Source organism: Oryzias melastigma, linkage group LG14, assembly GCF_002922805.2.
Source record: "Oryzias melastigma strain HK-1 linkage group LG14, ASM292280v2, whole genome shotgun sequence".
Lineage (NCBI taxonomy): Eukaryota > Metazoa > Chordata > Actinopteri > Beloniformes > Adrianichthyidae > Oryzias > Oryzias melastigma.
In genome coordinates, this window is record NC_050525.1 from 8,386,233 (window position 1) to 8,400,374 (window position 14,142).

The following is a 14,142-nucleotide window of genomic DNA, read 5'->3' on the forward strand; positions in this document are numbered from 1 at the left end:
TGGTCTTTCAGAGTATACCCTGCCTTCACCCAACTGTAGCTGGGATAGGCTCCAGCAACCCCCTGGCCCTAAAAAGGGATCCAACTGGTTCTGAAGATGGATGACGGTAGCTTCAGTTTCAGCTGAATCAAATCATGAACCTTCCACCACCATGCTTCACTGAGGTTGTCAATATTCTTACACCAAATAGATTATAGCTTCCCAGAATGCTTTTGGAAGACTTCAAATGTGTCCCTGCACAATGTTTTGATTCTACTTCTGATAATCGACACCCCTAATGAAACAGGATGACATCACACAATCTGGAAACTTTTGTACCCAGAATCCTCCTGTTGCATGTGGAATGAATGTGGGACTTTAAACAGGAAGTCAATACTAGTTTTTGTTTTTATTTGTTTACAGAAATGGAGAAAAGATAAATGTTCTGAAAATAAAACCCAAACAAGGAAACCCTTCGGATGTCTTGTTTTATTCATAGAAGCAAGATGAGGAAGTGTGTGACCGGCGTTAAGGTTGGAGAAATGAAGATGGACTCTGTACATCATCTTGTCTTTACATTTACACAAACCTTCAGCCCACTCCGCTGTTTTCAGAAAGCTACCTTTGCTTCACTCCCATATTTTTTTTTACAATCTAAACAAGAGATGTTTCCGTTTTAATTCAACAATAAAACAGTTTTTCTTCACAAAGTTACAAAAGCTGGAAATGTTGTGGGTCAGTGTGAAGTCCTTTGACAAAAAGGCTTCAGGTCTGTTCATCAGCGGCTCTAGAGTAGAAAACAGAACAATGCCAGACTAAAACCAACGGTGCCTCACAATAATGGGAATTATTGGCCCTTTTCTACCTGGTTTAAAATCAACACCCTCTTAAAAACGGAATCGACGTGAAGAAGTTTATGCTAAATCTGCAGAACGCCAGCAAACGGGACAGAACCAGCAGCTACGGGTCCACAGGTGGTGCTGGTGAAGCTCCTCGGCTCCATCCAGGCGTTTTCAACTTGACTGGAGAGGAGTCGCCGCCGCTTAAAACAGTTTGATCATGCTTTCTCTGGACTTGCCGACTCCGACCCACTTCACTGAAATGAGAAAGCGGGGCGTGACTGACAGCTCTGGCGGAGCCGGCAGCAGCTTGGCTCCAGTTTCTCCCCTAATGTGGAGGATCTCATTACTGACCTGGCACTTGCAGGAAGTCCTCGATGAACCGAATGTAATTCTGTGCCTGAGGAGGAAGATCCTCGAAGCTCCTGGCCGTCTCCGTGCTGCAGCACCAGCCGGGCAGCGTCTCGTAGTCCACCAGAACCCGCGTCAACACGTCCATGTTTGCTGCAGAGAACAACCGACGCTCGGCTGTTACCTCACGACTCACTTCTGTTCAAGGCGGATGAAGGATTTCAGCACACCTGGAAAACTTGGCAGAGGCTGCCCGTCAACCTTATAGGCCACGCCCACTTTGATCTCAGGTAAGGTGTCCAAAATGTCCAGCTTGGTCAGAGCAATGCTGAAAAGGAAAGCATCCCTGAAGCCACAGTGAGCAGAACCGTCTGAAACCGCCGCTGGGATTACTTACGCAGAGAAGCCGTTGACCATGTGGGCGTACCGGACCAAAACCAGGTCCAACCAGCCGCACCGCCTCCTCCGACCCGTCGTCACGCCAAACTCCCTCCCCCGGGACTGGAGCAGCTCCCCGATGTCCTGCAGAGGAAAGAGGGGGGGATAAAACCCTTTCTCTACATAAAGTAAACTGAACTTCGTCTCACGTTAATTCAGAAAACACAAAACCTCTCCAGCATTATTTATGAAAACAGGCCCATATCATCACCTCTCCACTGTCGTACTTTACAGGTTAACCCTTTAAGACCAGAGTGGTCTAAAAGCAAACGTAACACACCGTTTACACCAGGGGTCACCAACCTTTTTAAAACTGAGATCTACTTCATGGGTACAGAGTCATACGACCAGTTTAAAAAAACACATTTGCTTAGTTTGCCTTTAGTTAAACATTATTAATAATGAATAATGTCACTCCTATGTAGAGACTGATTTCTCACTGTAGTTATCAACAATGACAACAAGCTAAGAAACAAATATCAATATTCAGAACTTTATTCATCTCAGTAATGGTTACATTTTCAGATAATCACTTACATCACTACATTTGAAGGGAAAAATGTCCCGTTTTCAACATGTTGTTCCATGTTCATCAATTATGTAATATTAAAGAAAAATATACAAACATATTTTAAACAAATCTTGTAACATTTTGAACTAATGTGGAGCATTTTACACAAAATGAATGACCTTTGAACTAGAGTAGGTCAGAGGTCACCTAAACTTATCTAAAGTTCATGGATCAACACATTTATAAGACGTTTTAATTTTTAAATCTATGTCAATGCAAGAGTAATTAAAAAAAAAATAGCAACAGAATAAAATGTAATTTTAGAATTAACTCACAAAAGAGTTGTGATGATTTTAGAGGGGACCTCCGGGTAACTAATGTGGTCGTCAGGGCAACCTGGTGACCCATGACCCCGTGATTTACACAATGGAAGTAAATCTATGGGGTCAAATCAAATCAGCTTAAAGTGAACGAAAAAACAGATTGAAAACTTGAAAAATAGATGTTGTAACTAACTGAAAAAAAATTGAAAATTTCAAACCTCAGAAAAAGAATTGAAATTTTGAAGAAAAATAAGCTGAAAATTTGAAAAATAGTGTTATGAAAACTTGAAAAAAAAATTGTGAAAACTTGAAATAAAAAAATATATTAAAAAAAATACGGATTGAAAACAAATGATCCATTAGTAACAGCTGCTTTTCAATTTTTTTTAAATCTGTACTTCCAGTCCTCAGTTTTCAGTTTCAATTCTCTTTTCGATATTTCACTGTTGAGCTGAGCCTAATTTTACATGGGGACTGAAAGTAAAGAAAAACATTATATTAAAAAGTAAGAATCGTGATTTGATTTGTGAATCATTGAACTTCATTCGTGAATTGTATCGGATCGCCACCTTAGCAACGATCCACAGCCCTGGTTAGTAAAATGTTAGGAGTATTAACAACTTTCCGTTAGCAAACTGATAGTAAAGTGTCACTAACTTCACATTAATAAAGTATAAATAATATATTACATAAAATGTTGGTAGTGTTACCAACTTTGTGTTACCAACATATTTACTTTACATGAGTAAAATGTTAGCAGAGTTACCAGGTTTGGGTTAGTAAAGCGTTACTTACTTCACGTTTGTAAAGTTTTGCATATTAAGGCTAAGCTATTTTTCATCACTTTGGATCTCATTGGAATGATGTTAATTCCATAAATGGTTAAAGTATTTCAGAGTGTCGACACTGGAGCCAAAGCTGTTAAATGGTTAAGTAACTGATGCTGTTTGAACCCAGTGAGAAGAGTGAGGCAAAAATCTCCACTTTAGTCCCATTCGTCTGCAGAAATACTTCTAGAATGTTTGCTGTTCAGATACGGTTCAAATGACTAGACTATTTACTGACCGGAACAGCTGATGTTAAGCTGGAGGTCAATACTAGAGCGTCAGTCAGTCCGTGTTTGAAGTGTTTTGTCAGATTTCAAAGAACAAAAAAGTGTTTTTGAATAAAATCTTCAAATTTATGTTGACAAATATGTATTTCTGTTCTCTTCAGATTTTTCTGCACTCGAGTTCTGGATGTAATATATACAATTAGATATGCCACCACAATGTCCTGTTGGGTAAATCCAAGTCAGATCTGTGGAGACAAATCCAAGTGAAGGTTCCAGTCTTTATATTTCCATATTGTATGACCCAAAAAGGGAATATCTCATTGTCTTTTTTTGTCACTTTTTTTTTATCTGCCCGAGAGAAATGTGAAGGAGATAAAAAAAAAGAACAAATGAAGGAAAAATGTGCATGAATCGCAGACCTCTAGTCTCAAGTCAAGTCTCAGCATGTGAGACAAAAGTCCAACCTGAGTTTAACGTCGAGCTCCTCGTCCTTTCTTCATTATGATTCTCTGTTTTACGTTGACATCTGAAACAAGCGAATGCTTGTAGAGCGCCATCCCGTTATGAGGACAGCAGAGGAACTGCTGAAAAATTATTTGTATATGAGCTTCAACACTCCTCCATTATTGTTTCTAAGACAAGACAATCTGTCTAAAACATTTTTACACATGCATTTTGGTGTTCAGAGATTCTGTTGAGTTTGCTTTAGTCCCCATTTACATGTGGATAAAGAGCACCTCTGCATACACCATTTTACAGCCACTGACATCTCTGTTTAACCCAAATTCTCTTCTGGCTTTCTTGCTGTTCTGGTGTGATCAGGACGTCAGTCGGGGTTTTTGTCTCCTGGTGAACCTGCAGTAAATGCACGTTTTCACTCACATTATCCTGCTCCGTGGGGAAAGCTCCCACGCCCACGCGCGTCGTGTACGCTTTGACCACGCCGTAGACTCGACCGACGTGTGAGGGAGGCACGCCGAGGCCGGTGCAGACCCCGCCCACAGTGCAGTTTGAGGACGTCACAAACGGATACGTCCCTGAGAGGAGAAGCGGTTCAATCAAGGCAAGAACGGACTTGATTCCCACCAGCAAAACATCCGCTTACTTACCGAAGTCGATATCCAGGAGAGCGGCGTTGGCCCCCTCCACCAGGATCTTCTTACTGGGCCCGGTCAGAGCTTTGTGCATGAAATACACGCCATCAGTGACCAGAGGACGCAGTCTCTCTGCAAATCCCTGCAAGAGAAGAAAAGCTTCCTGAGTCTTCTGTAAAGAAAACCCAAACAGCTTTGATGCAGATCCCCGAGTCCGGCTGCTTCCTCACCTTCAGCTGCTCCAGTTCTTCTTCAATGTTGATGTTCAGGTTGGGATACATCACCAGGTAATGTCCCGCCAGCTTCCGGAACCTAAAGAACACAACCAGAACTTTGTTTGCCTCACGTCTAACCTTTGCGTTACACATAAACACACAGGAGGTGGCTTTAAGTAAAACCTCTTTTCAGAATGACAGTTTTCCTACCTCAAAAATAGGGCTATGTCGCCACCTGGTGGTGTAAAAAATACTAACATCTAAGGCTGAACTGAGATGAGAGGTTCTAACAAAATAAAAGCAAGAGAATAATTTAAAATTAGTTATTCAAAAAATATATATATATTGAAATATATATATATATTAATAAACAGTTTAAATCTCAACTTCCAGGCGAGCTAAAAATAAAAGCTCGTTAAAACCGAAGGTGATGACAGTGTTTTAAAAATTCACAAAAGGAGAAATAATGTTTGTTTAATACAAACACTAATAATCACCTAAAAAATGTTTGTCACTAACAAAAAGAATTTAGGAGAAAAACGAACTCATAAAAAGTCATTTAATAAAAAAATTTAAAATAAAAGCATAACTGAGTTGTAATTAAATATGACTATTATATGTGGATGAATCGTCTCTATAAGTGTCAGACACACTGATACACTCAGATCTGATAAAAGAGCTGCAGAAAAACTAGTTAGATCTGATTTAAATGCATGTTTATGTTAAGTTTGGATGCAAATATCAGATTGTCATTTTTCTCAGCTGGAGAAGTTATGAATGTCAGCATGTTTGTTGGTTTGAATTGTTTTATTGCAACAGAAAAGATAACGTTTAGGATTAAGACTTTAGATGAATATCTTTAAAGCTGTGCAGACACCAAAAACACTATGGAGGAGGGAGAAAGTTGTTTGCAGATTTGTATGTAATTACAAAGTTTAGGGAAAATTCTGAAAAGTCCTAAATGCAAAAAGGAGAGAAAGAACACAGCAAAAAAGGAATAATTAAAAAATAGATTTTTACGAGCTGTGGAAATTGATGGAGATTTTGTGCATTTTTCACAAAATCTACATTTGATAGAAGGTGGAGTTTTTGTCTGTTTTCATGACTCCTCTCTGATAATATCGAGTTAGAAGGATCTGGATCACTGGGACAAGAGAATCTGATCAAAGGCTGATTTATGTTTAAAAAAAAGAAACAGAAACGCACTTGTCCTCAAAAACGCTGAAATCTGAGACGAGGTCGCAGACCCGCAGGCCGCTCCGGGCTGCTTTGGAGGAGTAAGCAGGTCCGATCCCTTTCTTAGTTGTTCCCAAACTGAAAGACAGATTCAAGAGCATGAATGACCTTCAACAAAAACCGCAAACACAACAACAAAAACCAAAAACTTTTCCAGGAGTTCTCTTTTAAATATTCTGTAAACTGTTTAGGAAGAGGATGTACTTTTTCCCTTCCTGCTGCTGCCGCTGCTGCTCTTGAATTCCATCAACAGCTTGATGGAAGTTGAACACTGGAGGCGGACAGAAGGGACCGTCAACAAAAGGCCACGCCGTCCTCAAACACCCAGAAGAAGAAAACCAATCAAACTCACCGATGTGTGCGCGGTCAGAGATCTTCAGCCTCTCCTCCCATCCTTGCAACCCTGCAGCAGAACAAAAACATGTTTTTCCTGCTGGGATCATCTGTGTCTTCTGCATTTTATCTAAAGCAGGAAGTCGGATTTCCATCTGACTGAAGCCACAAGTGACCTCTCACCTTTGCCCTTATGGAGGTTCTTCTCCGCCTCTTCGAACAGACCTGGAAGGTGGATCACCACTCCATTCCCTGACACGAGAAATAAACCTTTCAGTCTCCAACTGAACAGCAAACTCCAAACATTTGACAGAATTACTGCATTTGATTTAAAGAACCTTTCAAAACAAAAGCAGGAAATAGTTTGTCATTATTTTGATGAGCTGTTCCGACTTTAGATTATAGTTTACTCGGATTACATTGAAGAAAAAAGACTGAGTGAACCATATAAATACACTATAGTTACATCTGCACACAACATGACACAAACAACACTCTTTAGATAGAAAACAACTTCCTTAATCATGATCTTAATGCACTTTTTATTTTAATTCTACATTAATCCAATGAAAAATGCTTTAAAAAATATCAAATTATAAGTTAATATAAATTTTAATTATTTTGTTTATTTTTTTCAGTTTTTGGATTTAATTTGTTCAAAAATGATCATTTGTTTCATTATATATTCAGCATAAAAATGATCCTAAGCTAATTTATGTTTCTATAATTATCTGTTTCCTTTTCCATATTTTATTTTATTAAATCATGTTGTTATAGTCATCCTTTAAAACAAAGCTATTTTTATGTGTTTATTTTTGTCTCAATAAAAGTTTAAGAGTTAAGAAATTGATTCAAATGGATTCAGGTTTGAAAAACCTGGTTTGACCCTCATGTTGTTTTAAAGGCTTCCAAACATTTTTACAGATTTCTTCTTCTTCTAAATCTTTTCAGCAGGAAAATCAGCCTGGTGATAACCTCTCTGTGCCGTCAGAATTCAAATCTAACATCTAGAATTGTGTGTGGTAAAAAGACTTCTATCAGATCAACCTTTATCGATCCTCCAGAAAACAAACTTTTGCTTTTTTATAAAAAGTTTGTGTCATTTCCACATGTCTACAAAAGACAGTCGTCACACATAGAAACTCAAAGAAGAAGTTGAGTTCTGATCAGGAACAAAAATCCATTCATCTTTGATGACTTTCTTCTGAAAGGGTTTGAAGCGACCTCGACTTCCATCACTGATGTTGATCTCCACTTTTTAGACTCCATGCGGACCACAGTGGGACAGAGAGCATGTTTGTGTTAGACGTGAATCCAACAATCCATAAATGCAGCACGCTAGAATGAGGAGTCACCACAGACGTGTTTACTTAGAGCCGCCGTCTTTAGAAAAACAACCTTTTTCAGTAACACTTTAGATGAGGTGCTGCAAAACACTCGATATGATGCTGACAAAGATACTTAATACATTTGTTAAGATTGTTAGCAGTTTATTAATATGGTCTCTGTAGACAATAGTCTCACTTTAGATGTTAATGAATTTTACAATGTTATTAAACTTGATTCTGCTTTTTGTGCAAATAAATGTCTTATTAACATCCTATAAACACATGAATAATATTTGCTAATCTGTAAATAAATCACGTGTTTAATTCTTGAAAATATAGTCTAAAACCGGCTGTGCGCTGCCCCCTACAGGTTGAATCGAGAGATTACAGTTGAATTTTGTGATTGGTCAAGCCATGCACATTTCAGAAGTTTGACGTCATGATCTGCAGCTCCAGTGATGATAACAGTCACCAAGCCCCGCACTTCTGACTGGATTTTCCCATTTCGGCTGTGGGTGGAGTCAGAATCCAACTTCCCCATTTGGTTTCCCTTTAATGACATCAATCTAAAGACGGCCTCGGCAGCGTGTCAAGTTTTGCCCACAATTTTTTTTTTAATAAAACTAAAATTAAAACGTTTTGCCGATCACCATTAGCTTTACAACTTAGAGTTGGTGGGTGTGTCAGCCTGAGGTTGGTGGCAGCGCAGACTCTTCTTGGAAGGGGCTGTTCATACGTATGATACCTCATGAAATGGGCGACACCCACATGGAGCGAAAGGCGGAGCCACAGAGATCGAGTTGTCTTCCTTCTGGGTAGGAAACGATTTCACAAAAATAACTTGTATTTCATAAATAATGTGCTCTTTAGTTTGCCAAAGGTGATGTATGATCATATAGACTCTGAAAAGGTTAAGATTAGCAAAATGTAGGTCCCTACAAGACCGAGGCCAGATATTGGCATGGGGGCCATAATGCTGTGACTGCCCCTGCAGATGTGGAGGCCTTCAAAAAAACAAGGATGGACAGAGACAAAAAGGCATGATTAAAAAAAGATAAATGCAGGGTTTAGGGTCCTGCTGGTGCCCGCCCCAAGCCCAGAGAATGCAGAGGCAAGTGTCAAGAAGAGCATTCATCATAAAACTGGGACTCAGAGGGATCTGACACCCCAAACTCTCTGCACCCATCGTCCCTCAGCTCTATATGAATGAACTCTACTCATATATGCAGTTTTAGCAGCTAACTTTTCTTTAACCGTTCTGGTATCGCCTGTCCGTCCTGGGATGGGATCTCTCCCTCATGTGGGAATCCCTAAGGTTTCTTCTTTTTTTCCTGACTCAGGTTTTTTTAGGAGTTTTTCCTTACCGCGAGGGAGGGTCTAAGGACAGGGATGACCGTTCTTTATAGTCTGTTTAGTTTTTACCTATTGTGCATATTTTATGACTCCATCTGTGCATCTGTAAAAACTACAGGCATGAAGCCCAATGAGGCAAATTGAATTTGTGATATTGGGCTATATAAATAAAATTGAATTGAAAAAATTGAATTGAGAGGTGACTGAATCCAGATTATGACACCTTTTCCTGGGATGTTTTCTCAGTAGACGTGTGCTTTGTTTCCTACCGATGAAGGAGGTGGCCTTCTTGTTGAGGACCCCACTGGGCAGCAGGTGGAAGTCATACTCCACCGAATCCACCACCACGGTGTGACCTGCGTTGTTGCCTCCCTGCAAACAGTAACACAACACTCAGCTTCCTGCACAACAATGGAGCTCATTGTTAGTTCAGCTTTCTGTTTCAAATCCCCTAAAAAAACAAACAAAAACTCAACCTTCTTTTAAAGATGAAAAAGGCGGGAGAATTAAGGAAAAGGTATGTTTTTTTTCTCGAAAGTCAATGAGGTGACCGTGAAGGGAAGCAGGGGCAGCTGGGAAATGAGAGGCGGTCGATGCTTTACATAAGCCAAACGGTCAATGGGAGAGCCCCGCGCGCTCGTGGAGGTCAGCGATGACACGTCACTGAGCAGAAAATCAAGAAGGTCACGTTAAAAACCGAACCAGGTCCTCAGCACCTTCACATCCGGGCGGCAAAGGGCTTTGATGACGTCAGGAGCTGCTCATGAATACACAACGGAATCCGCCGCCGCTGCGTCCTAGATCCTCGTATTAAAAATAAAAATAAAACATTATTTTTTTCTGAACCCTAAACGTGAGTACCTGGCATCTGCAGACGATATCGGCATCCATGGCGAGCAAGTCCACAACTTTTCCTTTGCCTTCGTCGCCCCACTGAGCTCCGAGCACCACGGTCACTTTGTTCTGGGGCTCCTTCGGGGTCCGCAGCGAGGCGCTCAGCTGCACGTTCTCCCTCGCCCGCTTCACGACCGGCTCCCCGTTCAGGGAAACGGGCTCCCGTCCGTTCACGTTAGCCATGTTGCTGTCGGATGCCATGCGGCCCTCCTCCTCGTGCAAACCGGAAGAACGTTTTACCGCGTTCTCTGCGCCACGGGAAGTCACTCCCACGTACCACCGCTAGGTGGCAGAGTTTCTCCTCCTTTAAACATATTTTTTAATGTTCGATTTTTCTTTTTGAGCTTTTTAAAATTTTAACAATGTATGGTTAATTTGGAAATATTTATTTTATTTCTGACAAAATATGTATCCTGTTGATTTCTACAACCAATCTTTTTGTTTTGTTTTTATTATTATAATTGGAACTAATTAAAATAATTAAACACCAGAAGCCCCTCAAAATCTTACTGTGTTTTTGTAACGGAATAAGAATAGGAAACTTTGAGCAACACCAACAACAAAATCAATAAATAAAAAATCTAACCCACCCAAACCTTTTACTTGTATACATTCAGAAAACAAATGATCAAGTGTTTCTATATTGACCTAACAAAAAGAACCATTATTTTATTGAAAACCAAAAAGTACTGTAACAGTTCCTTGCATTGATAAATTGCATTAATGATTTTAAAATGTTCTTTATATTTTGGAGTAACTGGGTATTTAACACATTGATATTTAACAAACTAAATAGGGTTTTGTAGCAATGTAATTTTAAACAGATTTTTTTGTCTGCACTTCCATGTGAAAAGCATATGGTTTTTACACTACAAGGTTACTTCACCAAACTACTCTAAAAAATCTAATTTAAGTTGATTCTCAATCAAGTAATTTAAATCTTCATTTAGCACCGAAACTTAGAATCATTAATTGCCAAATAGTTGTATTTTCATTAAATGTCCTTTTAAATTATTTCTTTTAGTTTTGTATGTAGACAATTTGAACATATTTCTAGGGTCTATAGAGGAAAAATATCCACTGGGATAGTTCTGGCTCATCGCAGTCATTTGTTTTCCCCCAGAGAATTAAAATTATAACATTAAAAAAATTAAATGTTAATGAGATTGAAATGATCTTCTATTTAGCAGAATAAATGAATGAGTAAAGCAGAGATCTTGATGAAGAATCTGCATAAATTAGTAATTTGTAAATCAGAATATTCACATAGAGGTGAATCAAAATGGACTAACAATAATTCAAGAAAAAGAGAGAGGGAAGGGTTTTGAAAATTCTGTTTCATTTTTAATTTTTGTAACTTTGTCCTCCATGTTGACACAGCTCTTGAAAATAAAAAAAACAAACAACACCATTCACTCTAATCATAAAGTCTCAACTCTTAGTTTGGCTTCAGATTTTCCGTCTGACTTGAAATTCTCATGTCTTTAAAGCATTCTAAAATGACACAACTCATCAAAAACAATTGTTTTCAGTACTTGTACTCATGAATGCATGTGTGAGGATGCAGCAAATACAGGTAAATGTGTTTTCAGCTGGCTCCCCTCATGCTGATTTACCTATATCAGGGGTCTGCAACCATCAACATTTAAAGCCATTCAGGTCCATTTCTCACGAACCAATAAGAGCCACAGAATCTCACTTCATCCGTTACAAAAAAGATACCAGTGTGCATTTATTGTACATAAGATAAATAAATAACATCAAATCTGGATGGATGTCTTCATTCTGATTAAAACTAACATAGAACATTATTTTAAGACTGTGACTTCAGTTCTCATCTTAGTGTCAATTGGACCAATGATTTGGCGTTCTTCAGGGAAATCCGTAAACTTAGAGTGGTGTTGGAATCCTTGGATTTTGATTAATAATTGCCAACCAGCCTCAAAATATCCTAAATCTTATGGATGAATTCTACTTGTTGACCTCCAGTTGGGGCTGCACGGTGGCGCAGTGGTTAGCGCTCTTGCCTCACAGCGAGAAGGCCCCGGTTCGGCTCCCGGCTGGGACCTTTCTGTGTGGAGTTTGCATGTTCTCCCCGTGCATGCGTGGGTTTTCACCGGGGACAAAGCACAATGAATTGCTAGAGCATTGTGGGTAGTGTAGTCAGTAGTCTGGAGGACTGTGCTTCTACTGCTTGGGAATGAGTTGAATACAATGGTAAATGGCGTATACTTGTATAGTGCTTTCTACCCTCCTTCGAGGGCCCAAAGCGCTTCACAGTCACAGACCCATTCATACACAGGTGGTGGCTCCGCTGCCAAACACTGGCGCCAACCTCCCACCAGAGGCAATTCGGGGTTCAGTGTCTTGCCCAAGGACACTTCGACACATGGGCAGGCAAGGCGGGAGTCGAACCCGCTCACTTCTGATCAGGAGTCGACCGCCCTACCACTGCACCACGGCCAAAGTTTGACTTCTCTGACTGTTTTGTTTCTCTTGATGCACCATGTAGTTCAAAAACTATATGCTTCTTTCAAATTAAAAGCCTTGTATTATTCTTAACCAGAGAGCCACAAAGGAGGGCTGAAAGAGCCACATGCGGCTCCGGAGTCTCAGGTTGCAGACCTTGATACTGGGTGTCAAACTCAATCGCACAAGGGGCCAAAATCCAAAACACACCTTAGGTCACGGAGTGAAAAGGACCGAAAAGGATAAACATTTATTCAATAAACTTTAAAACCGTAAATTTTTAACATAATTATGAACTAGATATGTAGCATTACCTGAGATAATACTAGTGTGAATGCTGTTAGCTGAATTTGGCCACTGAGGTTGCCAAAATTGATAGCTGAAATCGCTGAAGCTGATAGCCAGCTAAAATTTTAGCTAAATGCCAAATTAGCCTAAAAAACTTTTAAAAAACATAGGTTAGCCAAAACAGCTAGCATGTAGCTGAAAAAAATAGCTAAACTTCAAAATAGTCTACAAAATTGAAAAAAAAAGTCTAAATTAGCCAAAACATCTACAGCGTGTAAATATTAGCCTGACTACAAAACAGCCTAAAAAACTGAAATATTAGCTAAATTCCAAAATAGCTTAAGAAATCTTTATGTCAAAATAGTCCAGATAAAATAATCCGGAACCCCCCCCCCCAGGCCTTGACTATTGACACTGTAAAGGGACAGAACAATAATCATTAATCCAATGAGGCTAGTTTGCAGAAAAGGTACCAAAAGGAAATAAAATAATTAAATCTACTAATTTATTGGTGGTTGTTACGGTTTGATACTGAATTTAACACTCAAATCTGTCTTGTTATAGCTCCAAACAAATCTCACACATCTCTCTCTCTACGGAAAAGCCTCGTATTCAGGGTTGCTTGATACAATAAAAACTCTATTGTCTTTCACAGTCAAAAACATTTGCTCAAAAACATTTACAACACCACTTTTACTATAAAAATGGGTATTCTATCAAACAAATAACTTCCTTTTCAAGCCAGCTAATGGACTCATCAAGTATGCTTCTAATTGAAACCTTCATCACTTTTACTGTCTTTTTTTATATTATCTGCAAAGAAAATGTGTTTGATTAATTCACTTTTTAATAAAGTTTGATGGTATCCATCTCATATACACTCCTATCCTTTAATTTGCACAAACGTGATTAGTTTTAGCTAATAAATAAACATTTTCAAGATCCTATTTGTCATTCTAAATGACTCATTGTTACAAAAATAATCTCTACATTTTTTGAAGACAGAAGTAGCATTGAAATCTAACTGATGAAATCCATTGTTCAGTTTATGGTTAATCCTGATCTTTCCAATGCAGAAGTAACATTGGTAAGAGTCAATTATTAATAGCTGAGTCATAACTTGATGTTCAGAGATGGTAAGTGTGAATAATTGTTGTTCGACGTGGATTTTGCATCAACAGTGAAGTTTTGTTTTGCTGCTTCACACAAAATTTGGAAAATTGTTTTTGTTTGCATTGTGGGAAAATTACCTTGTTTAATGTAGCTGCATTTATCAGAGAATTTCACCAAAACGGCTTTAAAGATGTTCAAGTGAAGCACACTCAGTTTTTATTTTTAAAAACATATTTTAGAGCTTTATAATAATTTGTAGCATTGTTGCACCAAAGACAGAGTTATACGATTTATGATATAAATGTGGAAATTAGAGTCACAAAC

General features: G+C 38.9%; 1 protein-coding gene across 1 annotated transcript; it reads right to left on the bottom strand.

Moving 5' to 3' along the window:
• Positions 1–451: 451 nt before the first annotated feature.
• Positions 452–10,216, bottom strand: adssl (adenylosuccinate synthase, like). The gene is made up of 13 exons (XM_024263576.2): positions 9,916–10,216; positions 9,324–9,426; positions 6,557–6,625; positions 6,393–6,443; positions 6,245–6,311; positions 6,011–6,118; positions 4,820–4,901; positions 4,605–4,731; positions 4,378–4,532; positions 1,567–1,691; positions 1,400–1,497; positions 1,173–1,322; positions 452–1,075 (listed from the first exon to the last, which is right to left on the bottom strand). Exons 1-13 carry the CDS (start codon positions 10,147–10,149, stop codon positions 1,023–1,025), a joined length of 1,422 nt encoding a protein of 473 aa, XP_024119344.1. The 5' UTR covers positions 10,150–10,216; the 3' UTR covers positions 452–1,022.
• Between the last annotated feature and the right edge of the window lie 3,926 nt (positions 10,217–14,142).